Below are 17,351 nucleotides of genomic sequence, written 5' to 3' on the forward strand. Positions count from 1 at the left end.
CCCGGAACGAACTGGATCTGTGTCCTCACAAGCTACAAAGTATATGGCCCTCGAATCTGAATCCATCTATTGAAGCCCCACATCTGCGGCGACAATGAAAGCAAGCTTCTCCGGGAAGCCTCCGTAAAGCGTGCGTGCAAATGAGCCGTCACAATCAGGACATTGCATTCAAGTGCGTTGGACATGACCCTGATCCCACTACAGAGAAAGAGAGCTTAGAGCGGTGTTGGAACTTGTCCTATCTCACTGTGGATCTATAGAAAGATCGACAACTTCTCTACGAACTATCGCAGTCCTATACGGTGTACAACGGACGAAAGAGGCAGCTCTTGCCAGACATCATGTTTCGAGTCTCCCAGGTAGGTAATCTAAGCGTCTGCTTAGAGCTTGACCTGCGAGTCCAGTGCCCGACACCATCCACTACGGTGCTGTTCAGTGTCCACAATCTTGCCGTGCGGATGCCCTGACACCGACCCGTGCCTTTGTTCCACTGTGGAACGACCTGGAGCTTGAACGGTTGTCTCCATCTGGTGGCGGCAGTACACTTCCACGTCGTCGTCCGCGTAACTTGTCCAAGCCTCATCGATTCTATCCCTCTGCGCCAATTGCAACGGTGCATGGGAATAACCTTCAGGGCAAGCATTTCTAGACTCGAACTGGCCAGATTAAAGATACAATAGTGTGATACCTCGTGGAACGCCACCCTTGGATGTGATCAACTCTGACGGTGGACAATATGTTGCCCGTATAGGCTGTGTACCCACAATATCCCGAGGCACGGGCTGTCTAAGGTTAACCGTCAGGAGATATTCGAGCAAATAATTTCCCCGACTTGCCCATGAGAACATGTGCATTTGGTCAGTGTATCATGCGACGCAAGTAGACCTGACAAAGTGACATAGACCTCTTTGCTGACGCTTGCTCATCTGCCAATTTGGCCACTTCAATTGTCTGTCTACCTCGCAAGCACCTGCGACGTGACGTGTGGTGGTGGCTCAGCAAGAGGACGGCGTCAACTTTACTGCAATAGTCGTTTCCGAACCAAAGAGGCAAACTCGAGATGATCCGTCTGCGAAACTAGTCTCCACATGTTATAAACACGCATAATCAGGCAATCCCCACGCACTTCCGACTTGCCTCGTCTTGGTTGTTACGGCCGAGCCTAGAAAATTGAAACTCGCCTTACCCGACCCAGTCCAAGCTGGTGCTACGGTCAACTAGTCCGACTGCCCCGTGAAAGTGGAATTGACTAGTGCCGCCCTCTCCGCAAGCCAGAAGAGTCTCGAAGGCCTATGCGGTCGTGAAGGCGAGGAGACTGGTTCAACGAGAGTTATTTCCTAAGGTTTCTTGAAATTCCCTGTTCCCTCATTTCCTGCCTCCCCCTTTTCGTTCTCAAAAACCGCGCATCTAGGGACAAAGTTGGAAGTAAGCTGGAAATTGGCGGAGTGATAGGCCAAAAGCTCGACTGATAATCATCTGGGCAAAGTGGGCATGGATCCCGTCCCCTATCAATCAATCAGACGACCAGTCGTTAGATGAATCGTCGTAAGCCCCATCAACCTGCCCATATCAAGGACCGCTATCACTGGCGAGCCATCCGACGTGGGGTGGTGGACCCATGGGATTCCAATCCCCAAATCTCCGTCGAACTGCATGCGCTCGACCAAAATGGTGATGCGTTAGGTAACGTTATCAACTTGTCACGGCGGTTTATCTCCACGAAGGTTGATCGCAACACGACTGGTGGGTGAATTCTGCGTAGTCTGATGAGGATCTGCCCTCTCCTTCCGGATTTTGCTACGGAGCACGAGCCGGTGCGGCATTATCAACATGACAGGCCAGCTTGGACGTTGTTGAACAGTTCATGAAGTCGAGACAGAGGTGATACAGCGGTAATTCTTTCCCTGCGTACGGACGGTGTAACGGGATTGAGACGATAGGTAGGTCCCAAGTGCCGGTGCCGTCAATCAATCTCCATCACAGTTCACCGATCCAAGGCCAATGCTTGTCGGACCATTAGGGCCCAAGAAGGAGGTGTGCTTCTGGGAGGGTTGTCGAAAACGGTGTCCTCAGGCCATCCAGGTAGGCCGGATGCGATGACCAACATAAGCGTGCAGGGTAACGGTGCAGTCGTGCATCAAGCAAAGCAAATCCATCAAAAGAAAGATTGTGATCAGGGTGAGAGGCCCCTTATGTATGGATTGCCAAGAGCTGCTGTCACCATCGTCGTTGGCAGGCTCGCAATCGCCGCCCGCAATCACCTCATCTCCTCGGGGCATGTCGACCCAGGCAGGAGGCAACCCTCCCCCAGTTAAGAGCACCCACAATCAACCACATTTCTGGAATGGAGACGAACTACGGAGTCCTATTAGCCCTGTCATCGACAGATAAGCTTAAATTATTTTGATGGCGCGGCCGTTGCGTGCTGGCTGCGTTGAGTGGTCCGGTCTCAGTTGTGAGATGTCTCGGGTGATCCGCTGTCAAGCATCGCGGCAGTGAAATTCGGCTGTTGGAGGTCAGGCAGCAGCCATACCCCGTGTGAGTGCAAACATAGCAGACACACTTGGTCCCTGTGAACCCCTGGCAGACCCTGAAAGTGGCCCTGAGAGCGGCTCTAAGTGCACTCATTACAGGCATCGCATGGCGCTTATTTGAATGGAATCTACTCGATTGGACAGTAGGATGCAGGTAATCCAGAAAGGGTATTAACAGTCGCCAACCACATGCAACATTGGAAACAACCGCATGCAATAATGATATATAAAGAAACACGCCCAGACTTGATATCAGCCTAATGAACCCCTAACTCCTCTTGACCATATCCCGTGGTCATATATGCAATTGTATCGCCATGAAGCGATCTTTATACTTCTCCCTTCTTGCTATACCCCCGAATATTATATCCCTCATTCCAGCTTATCCAAATGTTCCAACCTCGTCAACACGACTTGCTTGCTTGTTTCTTCAATTTCTCCTGCAAGGAACACCTCGTCCAGAATAGCGTATACCTGTACAATCATCAGCCCATCCGTCTGCCACTCTCTTCCGATTCCAGACAATCCCAGTGACTCCCTCCACCACCCTATAGCTCACTTACCTTGTAGAAGTTGAACACCAAGTCCAGCTCACAGACGTTTCCAAAGAACTGGTCCAACACTTCGACGAAGAAATGGATCGCCTCGAGGTAGGCCAGTTCGTTGTCGGTTGCATCGACGCAGGCGCAGAAGAATAACCCCGCATATCTCCGGTAGACGACCTTGGTACTCCTCTTGAACTCGACGAAATTGGACTGGTATTTCTGGTCTCGTGGGGCGACCAGGCGATGGACCTATCCAGCATACATTATTAAATTATTCCGCGGCGGGGTGTAGTAGTACTGGTGGTAGTTGTCGGGAGGGGCATATAACGAACCTCGCCCTTTAGCTTGACTTTTTCTTCATCCTATCATAAATTAAATGTGTTAAATGACATTCGAATCTGTCCAAGTAGGGATGCACTTACGCTATACGGCGCATACCATTTTGCGAGCCGCGTCTTCCCCCTGTTCCTGCGTTAGGGGGTTGTATTTCATGCATGGAGATGGGTCATCCCGGGGGAACGCGGGGTATGACTTACTGGCGATTCTGCACCAGAATAAATGAGAGAACCATCCCGTAAGTAGTAATTGCAAGGGAGGAGACCAATGAGGGGGTTAAATCAGCAAAGCCAGAAGTGCAACGGGGGCGTCACTTGTTCTCCGCGGTGTCTCCGGCGGACAATGCGAGTCGAGACTCCATACTGCCGGTGCTGACCGCTTTGACCGTTGGGTCACCGATTGACTTTAAGCTTTCCAGATCGAATCTGCAGACAACCAGCATAATGAGATTGATTTCCATTGTTTTCACCGACTACTCGCTGGGATCTCTGGAAATCAATAGTCTCTTCTACAGTTCTTCTCTCTTTTTAATCCAGCCCAACCCTTTAAATCATTAGTCCTCTCTAGATAGGTGGTAAACCAAAGAAACAAACAAAGAATCCAACATTCGAATCCGGCCTCACGGAGAGACCCTGCATATATCATCTGCCTTTTTCTGCTCTTTTCGCCTTTTTCTCTTTCATTCTTTCCCCTGCATATTATCTATCCCATCCCGCGCTGTGCAACCAACTATTTCCCCCAACCCGAATCCGCAATGCGCAACCCCTAGACTCTCACGATCTTTTCTCTGTCTTTCTCTCTCTTTCATCCTTCTCTCCACTTCTCTCCTCACCTCGCCGAGATCCCGATCTTAATATGAACTACTCCTCCTCCCCACACTACTACCGATCACCTCATTCATAAAACATCACCTCCTCCCTTGCTTCGCCCACTCTCCTCATTTCCCACCCACCCCCCCACACACCCCCCTTCCTCATCACTACCACCAACTACCATCCAACAAATCTCTGCAGACGGCAGATTAAAATAAATAAAATGCCCGTCTACATGCTCTACGGCTTTCGCTGGCCGCGCGCCGGCTTTACCGGCATCCGCGTATACATTGTTCTCCACAACCTGGAAGATGCAACAGCCGAATACCTCCAACAGCCCCTAACCAGCGAACTGGTCATGGAATCGCTCAAAAAGACCGAACCAAGCATCGTCTCCCGCCTACCTAACCTCCGCTTCATCGAGCAATACGATCCCGAAGACACAAGCGACGACGCAGTTAGCAAGCCATACGCCTACGTCGGTGGGAAAGTCATCTCCATCCCCGAGGATGTCGGTCCTACTCCCGAGACGAGCTGGAAACCAGAGGACATATTCCAGGAGGAGCCGCTGGATAAGGACGCCATGGAGGCCTTGACGGAGTTTCGGGATAAGTATGCGGCTGGTGAGCGCATTGGCTGGTGGATTGTGTATAACGGCGATCCGGAGAGGTGGTTCCCTCACGATGAGGAGGAAGATGGGGATAGTTTCGATGATGGATACGACGAGGAGGGGAGCTATGCAGATGGTGGAGAGTATGAGAGTGATCAGACGCAGACGCCGCCGGAGACACCTTCTTCTGCTACGGTGGGTTATTCTTTTGCTTGATTTATGATGAATCTTTTGCTAACGGTGATTGCGATTGTATAGATGCGATTCCCCGAACGGTTGACTCGATTGTTTGCTAGGCGAACAGCTTGATGGCCACGGCTATGGCTATATCGCAATCCTCTCTACGGCTTATGACGTGTGCGTGGCTAGTTGCTAGCATTTTGTTTCCACCAGAAAGCGGGTTTGGGTGTTTGGGTTCGTGCATGTGGTTTCATTAGCAGTGTTCATTTTTGGCGTGATGAATATCTATCTATTTTGGTTTCGTTCCTCATCAGCGACGGTCTTTACATAGTACCGTATCCGCCCTTCTGCCAGCTAGCGTCGAAGGTGGCCTGGTCGACGGCGAACTCCCGGATGTAGTCCTTCTCCAGGTCGTGCGCTCTCTTTCCGATCAACACCAAGCTGTGCAGAGGCCGGCCCATCTCGACTTCGGCCAGTTCCTTCAGGGTACCAGCAACCAGCTTCTGGTCCGCGGCACCCACACGGGCCGCGCCGACAGCAAGACTGTCCGGACCCCAGACACCTTCCTGGCGCTCCTCCTCAGTCTCCAGCATCTGACCTGCACATTGCGCAACGGTCATATAGCGAGGGGGCTCGTAGACCAAACGGCCCCGGGCCATGTTCTCCAGCGACGGCTCCTTGACCTTGATGTCTAACAGAACCAATGTGTGCAGACCCAACTGAACGTTCTCCTTGACCCGATCGTAGTAGGATGAAGGCTTCCAGTTCTCAGTGAAGAAGACCATGCTGACGGTCTGACCGAAGTTGTACAGCTGCAGACCCGTGCAGCCGATACCGGACATGATGGAAGCGTTGGGGATGACCTTGGATTCGATGCCCAGTTCGCGGGCGCGGAGGACTAGATCTGTGTGTGTGGTGGCGCTGACGGAAGTCAGACAACATGCCGATGTAGCGCCAGAGGATAGTGAACACTATACATACCCAAAGGGATCTCCAACGACGAGGAAAGCAACATCGACCTTATCGGCGTCGGCGAGAATCTCATCGCTGCCACTCTCGACCTTTTCGCGGTCGGCCTCGATAACAGGACGTCCATAGAAAGCTTCCTACTAAACCAATTTATTCCAGTTAGTCAATTCCGCACCCTAGAACACATATCTTGTAGTACTCCGTCAGGCGACACTCACTAGTTTCTCCTTATCGACGAGCAGAATGGCCGTGTATGCCTCCAGATAGACACGCTCGGCCTTCTTGACGATCTCCAGACCGCGGACCGTAATATCGGTCTCATCAGCCAGACCAAGTCCTACCAGGTAAAGCATTGTGAATGTACAATTTCAAATACCACCAATAATTGGAATTATAAGAGTGTTTGTGAATATTCCCACCAGCCGGGAAACTTTCGATATTCCCCCCACCAAATGCGGCGGAGGGCAGCCGGACATCGGATCATGTGATGATCCGGCTTATGCACTGCACCAGTCCAGTCACCTGAGGGTGTGAGATTCACGTGCACCAACCAGCATCCAGGCACTGTTTCCTTCTTTCATACTTCGCTGCTTCGAATGGATGCCACATTGTCAATATCCGTCCTATCTTGATCCTGAGTAGACTGAGATTCGGACTCCCCTTGTCAGAGTATTTGCAGTGGAGCATGCTCGATCAGTGTTCCTATAACCTGCATCATGTCGACTGATCGTACCCCCAAGTATCGGCAGGAGATCCAGCAGGTAAGCACTATTCTGATTTCCTATCTGGTCTGATGCTATGAGAATCTGTGATTTGATTCTCTTTTGTTGGTTGCGGCTGCGTGAGTCTAGTCTGTTTGTGGTACCATGCTGGCTCTATTTGTCGCTGCTGTGATAAGTGATGCTCCGCTTTATCAATGTGATCTACGGAGCTTCATTGAAGCAGCGGTAATGCATGGGAATGGTGAATTCCAGCATGCAATGGTGCTTTGCTCCTTTGCAAAAATGGGATTATAAAGGATCTTCTGACTGGAAGTGTTCTTCTACTTCTTGCCAACTCGCTTGACTGGGGTCTACTTGGATATTGCGAGTCTGCTTGTTGTTGAAGGCACTATCTACAATCATGTCTGCGGATCCCTATGATTCTGATGCTACTATCTCGTGGCATGGATGGGACCATCTGGAAGATGGCCAAATGACGACTGCACCGCCGGTGCCAGTTGTCCCAGCAATTCCAGCAGTCCCAGCGGTCCAGCAGCAGCCGCGCGATGAACCGTTGGACATGTACATGGGGATGGATGCAGAGACCAAGGAGGAGTTTAAGGAAATGCTAATTGGTTTTTCTCGCAAGATGATGTTCGTCTCTGGTGAGACTGCCGAACCGTCCGTTGAAACCACGACTCTCATTGAGGATATTGTGCGCCAGCAAGTTGTCGAAATTGTATGCTCTTTCCCCTACTATGTTGCGAACTACACTAACTACTGCAGCTCGCAAGAAGCACTGCCCTAGCGACTCGTCGCGGCGTGCGATCTATCTCTACCGATGACTTGATCTTTCTCATTCGCCATGACAAGGCCAAGGTGTCGCGTCTCAAGACGTTCCTGTCCTGGAAGGATGTCCGCAAAAACGTCAAAGACTCCGACGACAAAGGCGGCGCTGATGCAGCAGACTTCGCAGGAGCTGATGACCCCATTGCCGGCGGAGTCGTCGCAGGACCGCAGGATGTTGCGTCAAAGCCCAAGAATAAGCGTGCTCGCGTTGGTCTCGCCTGGGACGTGAACAGCTTCTACTCGGTGCAGGTTCCCGAACGCGAGGACGAAGAAGATGAGGAAGAGGAGGAGCAGAACTACGCTACGCTCCAGCGCCTCGCCGCGGCCGACGAACGTACCAAGAATATGACCAAGGAAGAGTATGTGTTCTGGTCAGAATGTCGCCAGGCTTCGTTCACATACCGCAAGAGTAAACGGTTCCGCGAGTGGGCTGGGTTCGGCATTGTGACTGAGTCCAAGCCCAACGACGATATCGTTGATATTCTTGGTTTCTTGACGTTCGAAATCGTGCAGACTCTGACCGAGGAAGCACTCAAGGTCAAGGAGCGGGAAGACCGCGAGAAGAACCGTCGTGGGGGTGGTGAGAACGGCGAGAGCAGTAAGAAGCGTACACGCGAGACTGGATTGTTCGATCCCCCTGAGGAGGGTCGTACCCCGGTTGAGACCAGACATATTCGCGAAGCGTATCGGAAGCTGCAGGCGACTCCTAATAAGAACATTGCCATGCTGCTGCACAATGGACGCCTGCCGGCTAAGATGCCATTGCGATTGGTAGGTTCATACCTGATATTGGATATGGTGGTAGATGCTAACTGTGACAGATTTGAGGAATTATTGGCGTTAGCGATGGCGTGGGCGTCACTTTAACGATACCCTTGGAGTTACGATAACATGATTTCTTATTCTTCGGTGCTCTTGGTTGAACTTGGTTGGTTCTATTGATAATCAGGTTGATGGACTGGTCCTTTGGAATTGACTGGTCCGGATTGATCTTTTGGAGCTTTGGGAATCATGTTAATGGATGGGATGTTTCTTTTGTTTCTCTTTTGTCAGGTGTTACTTGATTGAACATCTTGTATGAACATCTTGTAACACTAGTTGTTTACCTTCGTCTCGTTCGACCGGTCTACTCGATTGAACTTGTTAGTTCAGCCTGGCGCTGTTTCCATACTCGTTCTCTTGTTGACTGGTCCTACTTGACTGAACTGTCTACTTGCAGCTTGAAGCTAGCACATAATTCAATGATTATCTTGCAGTCCTACAACTGACATAATACCGATCATATCTCATAGCCCATATCAACCACCCCCACAGACTTACTCAGGATGCGTCCGTCTCCCTATAACCCAACCAGTTAGCAACCACCCCAACCCAATCCATCCCCGAAGGATAAGAAAGGAAAACTTACACTCATCAAACTCCGCCCTCCCCACCTCCCTAATACTATTAACAGCGGGCACATCCCCCCTAGCGACACTCTTCACCGTCTCGACCGCGCGTCCAATAACCCCCTTCCTCGAAACCGCATACACCGCGGTCTTCGCCTCCAGCTTAATCACCCCGATCCGCGGATCCTCGGGCCCACCATCATGCACTCCATCGCCCAAATCGCCCAACCACGCCTGCAGCGCCGGCGAATAATACTTCTTGACGGTCTCCTTATCAGCCACGATACTCGCCGTGCCGGAGATAGACGCCCAGGACCCGCTGATGGGGTCGAGGAAGGACATATTGGTCTCTGTGGGGTGGGCGGTTAGGTCCATGGTTTTGTGGCTGAAGAGGTTCGTGTGGAAGATTAGGGTCGTGTCGCCTTTTTCCTATACATTCATTACATTTGAATTAGTCATATGTTTTATTGTTATTATTCTCTGGAAAGATATGAATGGGGAATGATGGAGGGTTTACCTTCCCAGCAAGAGCCATACACCGACTCGTGAGCAGATCATCCTCCGAGGACTTTGTCGTCAACATGCCGAATTTCTGCTCTGTGATGAAGGTGGATAGGTCGGTGATCTTTTGGGAGAGTGGGATGTCCTCGTCGAGGGATTTGGCTTTGTAGGGGTCTAGGGGCTGCGTGCCGCTGGTGGTGGTGGGGATTGTGGTGGACATTTTGTTGCTTTGTTTTTTTTTTGGTTCTTTGGTTGTAGCTTAGCTGTTGGGTAGAAGGTTGGTGTAGTTAATTGTAGGATGGATTGTAGGAGAATGAGGAAGAGTGTAGGAGCTGCAGTGGTGGATCTTTATATGATATAGTAGGAGGATGGCGTAGAAGTGACGTCAGGAGGTGGTAGTACTGCTACTACTATCTTTAGCAGGGTTGATGGATGTGGGATGGTGTCATGGTTAGATTGATGTCAGTGGTGACGATCGTACCTTGTAGCATAGTAGTAGCATAGCATTGGGGGTGCAAGCCTGGGGTAAATACTTTGAGTGTGTTGATTAGTGCTGGTGGTGGTTTTGGGATGGGGAGTCCCGTCCCGGGTATACAAATGTGGTGGTGTGTCCATTGGATGATCGCGGGATCATTCTTTGGATTGTAGTTAGTTTATAATTGGTAGACATATTTACTATATAATTAGTATCCATGGTTATGAAACATACTTTAGTTGATTGTGTGGTGTTGGGTAAATAGGTATAGCGGCTATTATATATCTTGGTGACTTCATTGTATGGCCTCATGTCAGCTCCAAATGGTCAAGCCCATACTATTACTCGTAGGATCGAGAATAAGCTACGTGGAATATAGTTGAAGTCAAGTATGTGTCATCACTCATTAACAGTATATAACTAGTAGTAGCTCACACATAACTATACCACAGCGTCATCTGCAACTCCTCCAACCGTCGCAACCCTCCCGACACCCGCCCCAGCGCATCCGTCAGGAACGCACTTCGCGTCGACCCCGGCTCGGGAGCCGACCACGTCGTCCACCCCCGCGACATGGCTCGCTGGAACGTAGTCTCCGCATGAGTGTCCGGTCCCAACGGCGCCAGCTCCACCACGGCCTCCGGCCCCAATGATAACAGGTAATTGATCCATTCATGCAGCACAATCATGCCCTGATTGCGCTCCTGAGAAAGGCCGGCATTCTGGAACACGCCGAAGCGGCGGGCACGCTCGGTCTCACCGCGCAGGAATCCCAGCATGTACTTCAGACACGTCCATACCTCGTCCATGTCTTGCATATCGCTCACTGAGAGGCCTCCGGCATTGCCCTCTCCGAATCCCGGCGGAGGGTCGAACAGGATGCTGGCTACGTCCTTGGGGTCGGGACACGGCTGGAATGGGGATCCGGTTTCCCCACGCAGCCAGCTGACTTGTCCGTCCATATCTGTTTCTCTGCCAGTCTGCATCCCGAAGAGGAAGCAGAAGGTCCAGACGCGCCAGATGGCATTGTCTAGCCGGCGGGCTTCTGGACCGGATGGACGAGCAAGCGCAGTGTATGAGCTGGTGCGCATGACTCCCCTGCAGTGGGTCATCATCAGGCCCTTGAGGGTGGCGAGGGCGCGGAGATCGCGGGTCACTGCACGGTAGTAGATCGTTGCAGGGGATAGATCCTGCGAATCTGTGTTTTCATTGATATCACTTATTTGACGGAGTTCCCATGCTGCAGGGGATCTGCGTCTAATGGTGTTCTCCATCAATGGGAGCTCGTGGCGCTTGAAAACGTGGTAGATGGCTTTGCTGGTTTGAGCGAAAGAGAAGAGGTCATCCAGATCGTCGATCTGGAGGAGGACATTCAAAATCATGTCTTCCATGCCAGGCTTGGAGAGGCTCCATCGGTTGGATACCATGCGCTGCAGGTCATCGTCCAAGGCGGCCATGACTGCGGCGAATGGCGGAACGGAACTGCGTGGCTCTGATATTTGATCAGGCGCAGGACCTGCGAAGAAGCGCACCGAGGGTGCACCTTCAGTGAAGGCTTCATCCTCGTCATACCCAACGTATTCCCAATTGCTTTCAGTGTCATCACCTAACGTAGGCCGTCGAATTGGCTTGTCAAACAGCTGGCTCATCGGCTGGTCAACCGGCTGATCGACTGTCTCAGGATCATGGAAATCTTGGGGAGGGAGTTCGCATGTGTGGTCCGGGGGCAGGGAGGAGTGTGAAGCGGGTGGGGGTGAGTTAGAAGGTGCAGTGTCGACACCAAGAAGTGGCTCGTTCTGAACCCGCGTGAAAAGCGATCGGAGAAATTGCTGATTGGATTCTGCTTGCAGAATCATATCCATGGTATACCCATCTTCGAGCAAGCTCGCGAGGACATTTTTCATTCGCTTTATGGCGTCCTCATAGTGACCGTCATCTTCCTTTCCGTCAAGGAAGCCCTGACCATTGTCCTCCGGTGGACGCTGAATAGGTGGTATCGTCGACATGCGAACAATGATTGATGCTCTGCGGACATTCTGGTACTTGTTCTTCTTCGTTTTGCTGTGCTTGAGCGCCCCACCATCGTGGGAAACGGCTTTACGGGTTAGGACACGCCGTACACCTGCCTTCAATGACTGCCACAGGGGCTTTTCGTCACTTTCTGGCTTCAGTTCCTGTTTTGACGTCTTCTTCACAGGCTGCTTCTGCTGGATATGCAGGTCCGTCGGACTTGAGGGTTTCGGCTTATGACCGTAGCCCTGATTGTTGGGGGCGGGCGGCAATTGTTCAGCTTTGATACCAAATATTTGCGGCCACTCAGGAGCATCCCTGGGCCCTTTCCCGGCCGCTGAAGAGCCGATATACCCTGGCGCATTCTCATACCTAAGGTTCGAGGCCGCGCCTGTATCCGGAAAAGTCACTATAGGTCGCGGGGTGGTGGGACGGGCCGCTGTAGATCGGGGCGTGGAGGGCTGAATGGTAGGTAGAGGAGTCACTGGTCTGGGGGTGGTAGGTCGAGGGGTTGCTGGTCGGTAAGTCATAGACGGGGGTGTCATAGGCCGCGATGTCGCAGCGAAGGGTGCTGCTGGGGGAAGAGGTGTTGTAGGTCTGGATGTCGAAGACACTGGCGTCAGAGGACGTGGCGTTGTAGGCCGAGGAACTGCACCATAGGGCGCTGCATGAGGTTGAGGTGTGGTTGGTCTGGACGTCGAAGATACAGGAGTTATAGGACGGGGCGTCGTGGGCCGGAGTGCTAACGGCTGAGGCGTATAGCTCGTAGGGGACTCTCTGAGAGAGCTTTGCCCGCCACTTGATCTACCAGATCCTCTCGAATGCGCATTGCCACTTACTCCAGGAACGGGGGGTAGAGGCTTGAACCTCCACTCGGACGCTGATGGCGAGCGTGTCGCAGAACTCGCGCTAGATGTGTATGAATAGCATGGGCTGGGTGGGCCATATTCATCGGCTCTTGTCTTGGGTATGTGTAGATGTGGCACAGCCAATCTGTCTGCTGAGTCCCATGTCGTTTCCAATCCCGCGAGGAGTAGTTTGTCGTCGACGTCTGGGGCCGGCATTTTCAATTGCTTTTGTTGGGTGCGACCCGCGCTATCTTCAGTGTGATCCTCAAGAATGTCGTTTGGGAGAAAATAAAGAGTAGACCTGGAGGAGGCGAGGCTGTCCACTGACTTTATGCCTTGTGGGTTGCTGAACGGGGCGCGTGGAGGGGCTATTGGAGATCTGCAGCGAATGGGTGCATAGGGACCCGAGGTATAGTCGGACATGGTATGCAGGGCGATCATGTAGAATCACCGCTATAGGTCCAGAAAGGTCCAGAAAAAAGGTCATAATAGTTTGGGGAGGACGGACAAGGGTGATATACGTCGCAGCCTGCGGATGACATACCCCTGGGACCCGGTTTCGACTGATACGCAAGCCCACCAGGGCTTGAATCCTGAAAGCCATCGGCTTTGGGTCCATAATGTTTTGAATTTAGTCACAGGGCCCACGCGAACCTGCGGTATCAGCAAGCCCAGAAGCTAGAACCTGGCCATGGAAAAGGTGCCTGCGAGAGCATAGCCCAACCAATGACCAGGCAACCGGGGCACAGGCAAGCACAAGTGCTATGCTGACGGAGGATCAGCTAGCAGGGGTCGTGGCAGTGTTTGGAGCATGTTGACTGAGAAAGGCAACACAACAACACGGTCGCTGGAGCACTTGTGTGCTTGGAGAAACTAGTTCGCGATGGCGTTGGGGCCAAATCGCGTCAGAATCTGCGAGGAACCCGGATTGCGACGAACGCGACACTGAGTAGTAGTTAGTGACTCCCCAGCTTGATAGCAGATTTGAGCATCAGACTCACTCTGAGCATAAAGAATCGCATAGCGAATAAATTTTGGTGGATGTGTTGAGAAAATGTCCAAAGAGGCAACGGGAGAGAAGAGAGTTGGAGAAGGGGCCGAAAAGAAAGACGGATGAAGTTCTCTCGCAAAGCCTCCCTTCCACCTTCAACTTCCGCCCCCAGAGACGATCCAACTTCATTTCCGCTTCAGCCGACCCAGAAGCGATTATTTTACAACATAGCCATGTGGCAGAGCCCACCGGTCCAGACACATCAGGGAGCAGATCGTTCCGTTTCCCAGCTGACATCAGATGTTGTTCTCTCAGGGGAAGTGTTTCATTTGGGGCGAAAATTCCCACCAGAAAACCTTGCGAGGAGGGAAATGGCTCAGAGAGAAGAGAGTAGAGAGCTGCTAAGGTACCTACTCATCGGGCTGACTTAGTTGCGTTAAGTGGTACTGACATGGAAAACTCAGGGGAGCGAACGAATACCAGGAATTGATCGTCTAAATGTCGGCCACAACATGCGCTGAACAAGAGAAAACCTACACAATCGCCTCGGGGATCTTAGTCGAGCACATCCGGATCTACTATCTGTGTCAGCTCAACAAGGCTTTCACAGGAATCAGAAGTGGATACGAGCCACATGGGTGACATACCATTCCCCGGATCCGTGGTCGACTCCTTTTCTCGAACCTGATCAGCACCATCAGGCCTGCCAGTTAAACTGGAGGGAAACGGCCCCTTGTTTGATCACCGCGTGTGAGTGTGCCTTGCACTATCGTGTAACGGGAAGGTAGCTTGTTGCCTCATAGAGTAATAATGGCACATCCGATTAGTGACAGGAGCAGGTTCGGATGAGCTTAATGGCACCAGGAGACAGATGCTTGTTCTTCGTGGTAGGTCCTAGGCCTAGGGATGACCTCCTGTATGATTTAATTGATTCTCAGGTTGTCAGCAAGGTTGCACTAAAGCATAACAACAGTTGGGCTGGACAACCCCCTATGCAGGGTTACTCAATTACAAAGATTCTATAAATCAGTCTTCTAGACAGCAGGTGATCCCTTAGAATCTGACTAACCTCGCACACGGGTATACTCTGCGCCGTACCAACAATTGTGGAATCAGGGTTTCATGATTGGGCATGATTGGGTTCTTCGTATGGGTTGTAAGCTTCTTCTGAAACGGATTACATGCATGAGTAGTGTGTTTGAGCGTTGCATAACTTCCTACACCTAACGATCTCCACCGACTTACCATAATACAATAATGATTCCTATTCCGATTATGAAAGAGAATTTGACGGACAAACTTTCTGGTACAAAACAACGGCGTCCTGATAAGAGCCATGTCCCTGAGTGGACCATCGCACCGCGATCAACTTATCCCAATTGATACTAATGACACGCAACCCCAGTCGGACCAGTCTCAGATTCGACACCAGACTGAATATCCAACCTCAGATCTCAGCACCAAACACTATACGCAAAATGACCGCACCAACAGTCACCACAACAGAAAGGTTAGACTTGGTCATTCCCAAACCCTGAACGACCTCCAACACCCCAGTCCAGTTATATGCCACCAGCATCCGGATGATAGGATACCACCACCAGGGAAATGTTGCACCCAACCAGCAAAATACCCACACGAAACCAACGCACCGCTGCCAGATGGATGTTTCAGCTGAAGTGCCTTTCTTTCCTCGTGACAAAATAGCCCAGTAGTGCTGGACAGCATCCTCAAACATGATGGCACCTGCTTGTGCGACGAAAAACAACATGGCGCCGGTGTTTCCACCTTCAATTCCACTGATCACATTTGTGAATACATGCATCAAGCCGGATAGGATGAAGACGATGGTCAGGTTGAGATAGCGTTCTATCAAGGAGGGCTTGGGAAGACCGAGGATACGGCAGGTGATTGCTGTTGAAACACCAGTGTATGACCAACGGAGATTTTGATGCCAGAATTTGCTGGGTCGTTATATGTCAGCGAGAACTATTTCACTTCGAGACGCAAGGATTATATAAAGGACTAGATGCGAGCTTACCCCCAGAAACCGCGAACAGTATACGTGTCGGCCAGGCTCCCAAACTCCGGGGGCCACGAAGCGATTGTTGTCATTACCGTCGCTACTGATATTAGAGACGCCACCCGGTACATAGAGTCCAGGAAGAGCATCGATCCGGGGAGTCCGAAGAGAAATGCGACTGTGACACGCCCGAGAAGCTGCTTCATGCTAGAACTTGCCATCTCGAATTCGCGGCCGGATCCGTATAGGTATGACCCATCGTAATCCTGCACATCATGGGTAGCTAACGATGAGAGCACGAGAACCAGGGCAAGAACTTCCCAAATGGCAATCGCCAGCTGCCTGCTCATGAAATAGCCTCGGCTGGGTGGTTTTGCTCGAAGCACAAGTGGATGACTGGGAATATTCTTTACCTGCCAGGGCGTGCCAATACCACGGGTAGACTGGAGCAAGGCAAAAGCAGATGCAAATTTCCCCGCAATTGTACCCAATTGCCCTGTCAAGTCGACTCTGACAATCAGAAGCAGGTTTATATGTTGGATAAGTACGGTGAATGGCATGCCACTAAGAGTGACTTTGGCGTAGGTATGGTGGTCGGTCATTTTGATCAGAACGCCTTCGATGTAGGCCATGTATATTATTGAAGGGAGGCATATCCACCGTAAGAACGAGTTCCGAGGCGTTCTGGCAATGAGGGTGACTGTAACAAAGCTTTGGAGTATGGTAACAATGGTGCAAAGGAGGTCCGGTGAGATGGCCATCTTGCTTGGTGATTTGAAGCATCGGATGATGAGACCAATGACGCCGTTTGTGGCCTTGAGACTGCTGCTGACGGAACAAACGTTGACTTCGAAACCAATGCCATTAGAGGGCGCCAAAGGGGCTGGTTATATGAGATCAGGTGAATGCCCATGTAACAGCTGCAGACCTCACACCACTTGCTCGTGCAACGACAGACGAGCATCCATGAGGAAACGGGAGATATCGAAGGAGGTCAACTCTATGAAGACTAACATCTCGAGACGAAATTCCGGATGCGTTATTCGGGGGACGAAAGGCGTAGAGGCTATTTGCCGAACTCAAGATCCATCTAAACAGCCGCAAATCAGTTTATTGTGGTTATAAGAGTAATATGGAACAAATACATTCCCCTCCGTACGGTGTAACAGGCCTGGTGTGGTAGTTGGCAGTGATGTTTTCCCGCAATGTTCCGCAAGATCGGCTTAGCAGAATGGTGGCTTTCCACTGAGAGATAGACACCTAGCCGAAGTATTCTAGGGATTTTTTTTTTTAAAAAAAAAAAAGAAACATGAACCATTGCGCAGCTGCAGATATTACTTGCCAATGTCATCTCCCATCAGGGAGACTTCTTGGTTTGCGGAGAATCACGCCGAGGTTGGAGTATAATAGTACGCTCAGACCAAGTGCCTCCATAGATTTAGCGGGGAAATGTAAGAGCCATGCCAGGCGGGAGTTTGATGAATAGTAGATCCCAAGTGCCGATTGTTCAATCGGCGATTTGTTGCATGTCAAACGCCGGTCCAATGATATACCACTTCCCCAGACAATCCTTCTCGAA

The 17,351-nt window shown here is 51.2% G+C and overlaps 7 protein-coding genes across 7 annotated transcripts; 2 read left to right on the top strand and 5 right to left on the bottom strand.

Moving 5' to 3' along the window:
- Window positions 1-2,713: 2,713 nt before the first annotated feature.
- On the bottom strand, window positions 2,714-3,712 carry BO79DRAFT_175201 (AP-2 complex subunit sigma). The gene is made up of 5 exons (XM_025679781.1): window positions 3,616-3,712; window positions 3,502-3,541; window positions 3,412-3,441; window positions 3,098-3,328; window positions 2,714-3,008 (listed from the first exon to the last, which is right to left on the bottom strand). Exons 1-5 carry the CDS (start codon window positions 3,648-3,650, stop codon window positions 2,907-2,909), a joined length of 438 nt encoding a protein of 145 aa, XP_025538409.1. The 5' UTR covers window positions 3,651-3,712; the 3' UTR covers window positions 2,714-2,906.
- Window positions 3,713-4,364: 652 nt separating this feature from the next.
- On the top strand, window positions 4,365-5,290 carry BO79DRAFT_209661 (AorFlbE). The gene is made up of 2 exons (XM_025682643.1): window positions 4,365-5,032; window positions 5,096-5,290. Exons 1-2 carry the CDS (start codon window positions 4,451-4,453, stop codon window positions 5,144-5,146), a joined length of 633 nt encoding a protein of 210 aa, XP_025538410.1. The 5' UTR covers window positions 4,365-4,450; the 3' UTR covers window positions 5,147-5,290.
- Window positions 5,291-5,320: 30 nt separating this feature from the next.
- dph5 (diphthine synthase) lies at window positions 5,321-6,394 on the bottom strand. Its single transcript, XM_025685532.1, has 3 exons — window positions 6,205-6,394; window positions 5,999-6,123; window positions 5,321-5,938 (listed from the first exon to the last, which is right to left on the bottom strand). The coding sequence occupies exons 1-3, from the start codon at window positions 6,337-6,339 to the stop codon at window positions 5,341-5,343; spliced, it is 858 nt and encodes a 285-aa protein (XP_025538411.1). The 5' UTR covers window positions 6,340-6,394; the 3' UTR covers window positions 5,321-5,340.
- Window positions 6,395-6,596: 202 nt separating this feature from the next.
- Window positions 6,597-8,742, top strand: BO79DRAFT_175208 (transcriptional regulator SPT3). The gene is made up of 4 exons (XM_025679782.1): window positions 6,597-6,747; window positions 7,337-7,426; window positions 7,474-8,307; window positions 8,358-8,742. Exons 1-4 carry the CDS (start codon window positions 6,703-6,705, stop codon window positions 8,361-8,363), a joined length of 975 nt encoding a protein of 324 aa, XP_025538412.1. The 5' UTR covers window positions 6,597-6,702; the 3' UTR covers window positions 8,364-8,742.
- Window positions 8,743-8,817: 75 nt separating this feature from the next.
- Window positions 8,818-9,718, bottom strand: BO79DRAFT_288307 (blue light-inducible protein Bli-3). Its single transcript, XM_025688667.1, has 3 exons — window positions 9,442-9,718; window positions 8,945-9,353; window positions 8,818-8,875 (listed from the first exon to the last, which is right to left on the bottom strand). Exons 1-3 carry the CDS (start codon window positions 9,643-9,645, stop codon window positions 8,853-8,855), a joined length of 636 nt encoding a protein of 211 aa, XP_025538413.1. The 5' UTR covers window positions 9,646-9,718; the 3' UTR covers window positions 8,818-8,852.
- Window positions 9,719-10,331: 613 nt separating this feature from the next.
- Window positions 10,332-12,974, bottom strand: BO79DRAFT_196950 (uncharacterized protein; the record flags this gene model as incomplete). Its single annotated transcript, XM_025681233.1, has 3 exons — window positions 10,332-12,282; window positions 12,344-12,687; window positions 12,750-12,974. 3 exons carry the CDS (start codon window positions 12,972-12,974, stop codon window positions 10,332-10,334), a joined length of 2,520 nt encoding a protein of 839 aa, XP_025538414.1.
- A 2,222-nt stretch (window positions 12,975-15,196) lies between these two features.
- pyr8 (acetyltransferase pyr8) lies at window positions 15,197-16,533 on the bottom strand (the record flags this gene model as incomplete). Its single annotated transcript, XM_025687131.1, has 2 exons — window positions 15,197-15,713; window positions 15,791-16,533. The coding sequence occupies 2 exons, from the start codon at window positions 16,531-16,533 to the stop codon at window positions 15,197-15,199; spliced, it is 1,260 nt and encodes a 419-aa protein (XP_025538415.1).
- Between the last annotated feature and the right edge of the window lie 818 nt (window positions 16,534-17,351).

This window comes from Aspergillus costaricaensis, assembly GCF_003184835.1.
Source record: "Aspergillus costaricaensis CBS 115574 unplaced genomic scaffold BO79scaffold_20, whole genome shotgun sequence".
NCBI classification, from domain to species: Eukaryota; Fungi; Ascomycota; class Eurotiomycetes; order Eurotiales; family Aspergillaceae; genus Aspergillus; species Aspergillus costaricensis.

Bases quoted from the DNA above. Each gene is read 5' to 3' on its own strand.
- BO79DRAFT_175201 (XM_025679781.1), bottom strand. From the start codon at position 3,650: ATGGTTCTCTCATTTATTCTGGTGCAGAATCGCCA. The intron at 3,542-3,615 runs GTAAGTCATACC...ACGCAGGAACAG, and splicing joins ATTCTGGTGCAGAATCGCCA to GGGGAAGACGCGGCTCGCAA. The intron at 3,329-3,411 runs GTTCGTTATATG...TATGCTGGATAG, and splicing joins AAGTCAAGCTAAAGGGCGAG to GTCCATCGCCTGGTCGCCCC.
- BO79DRAFT_209661 (XM_025682643.1), top strand. From the start codon at position 4,451: ATGCCCGTCTACATGCTCTACGGCTTTCGCTGGCCGCGCGCCGGCTTT. The intron at 5,033-5,095 runs GTGGGTTATTCT...GCGATTGTATAG, and splicing joins AGACACCTTCTTCTGCTACG to ATGCGATTCCCCGAACGGTT.
- dph5 (XM_025685532.1), bottom strand. From the start codon at position 6,339: ATGCTTTACCTGGTAGGACTTGGTCTGGCTGATGAGACCGATATTACG. The intron at 6,124-6,204 runs GTGAGTGTCGCC...TTGGTTTAGTAG, and splicing joins TCGTCGATAAGGAGAAACTA to GAAGCTTTCTATGGACGTCC. The intron at 5,939-5,998 runs GTATGTATAGTG...GACTTCCGTCAG, and splicing joins GTCGTTGGAGATCCCTTTGG to CGCCACCACACACACAGATC.
- BO79DRAFT_175208 (XM_025679782.1), top strand. From the start codon at position 6,703: ATGTCGACTGATCGTACCCCCAAGTATCGGCAGGAGATCCAGCAG. The intron at 6,748-7,336 runs GTAAGCACTATT...TTTTCTCGCAAG, and splicing joins ATCGGCAGGAGATCCAGCAG to ATGATGTTCGTCTCTGGTGA. The intron at 7,427-7,473 runs GTATGCTCTTTC...TAACTACTGCAG, and splicing joins GCCAGCAAGTTGTCGAAATT to CTCGCAAGAAGCACTGCCCT.
- BO79DRAFT_288307 (XM_025688667.1), bottom strand. From the start codon at position 9,645: ATGTCCACCACAATCCCCACCACCACCAGCGGCACGCAGCCCCTAGAC. The intron at 9,354-9,441 runs GTAAACCCTCCA...ATGAATGTATAG, and splicing joins GTATGGCTCTTGCTGGGAAG to GAAAAAGGCGACACGACCCT. The intron at 8,876-8,944 runs GTAAGTTTTCCT...GTTGGGTTATAG, and splicing joins GAGGGCGGAGTTTGATGAGT to GGAGACGGACGCATCCTGAG.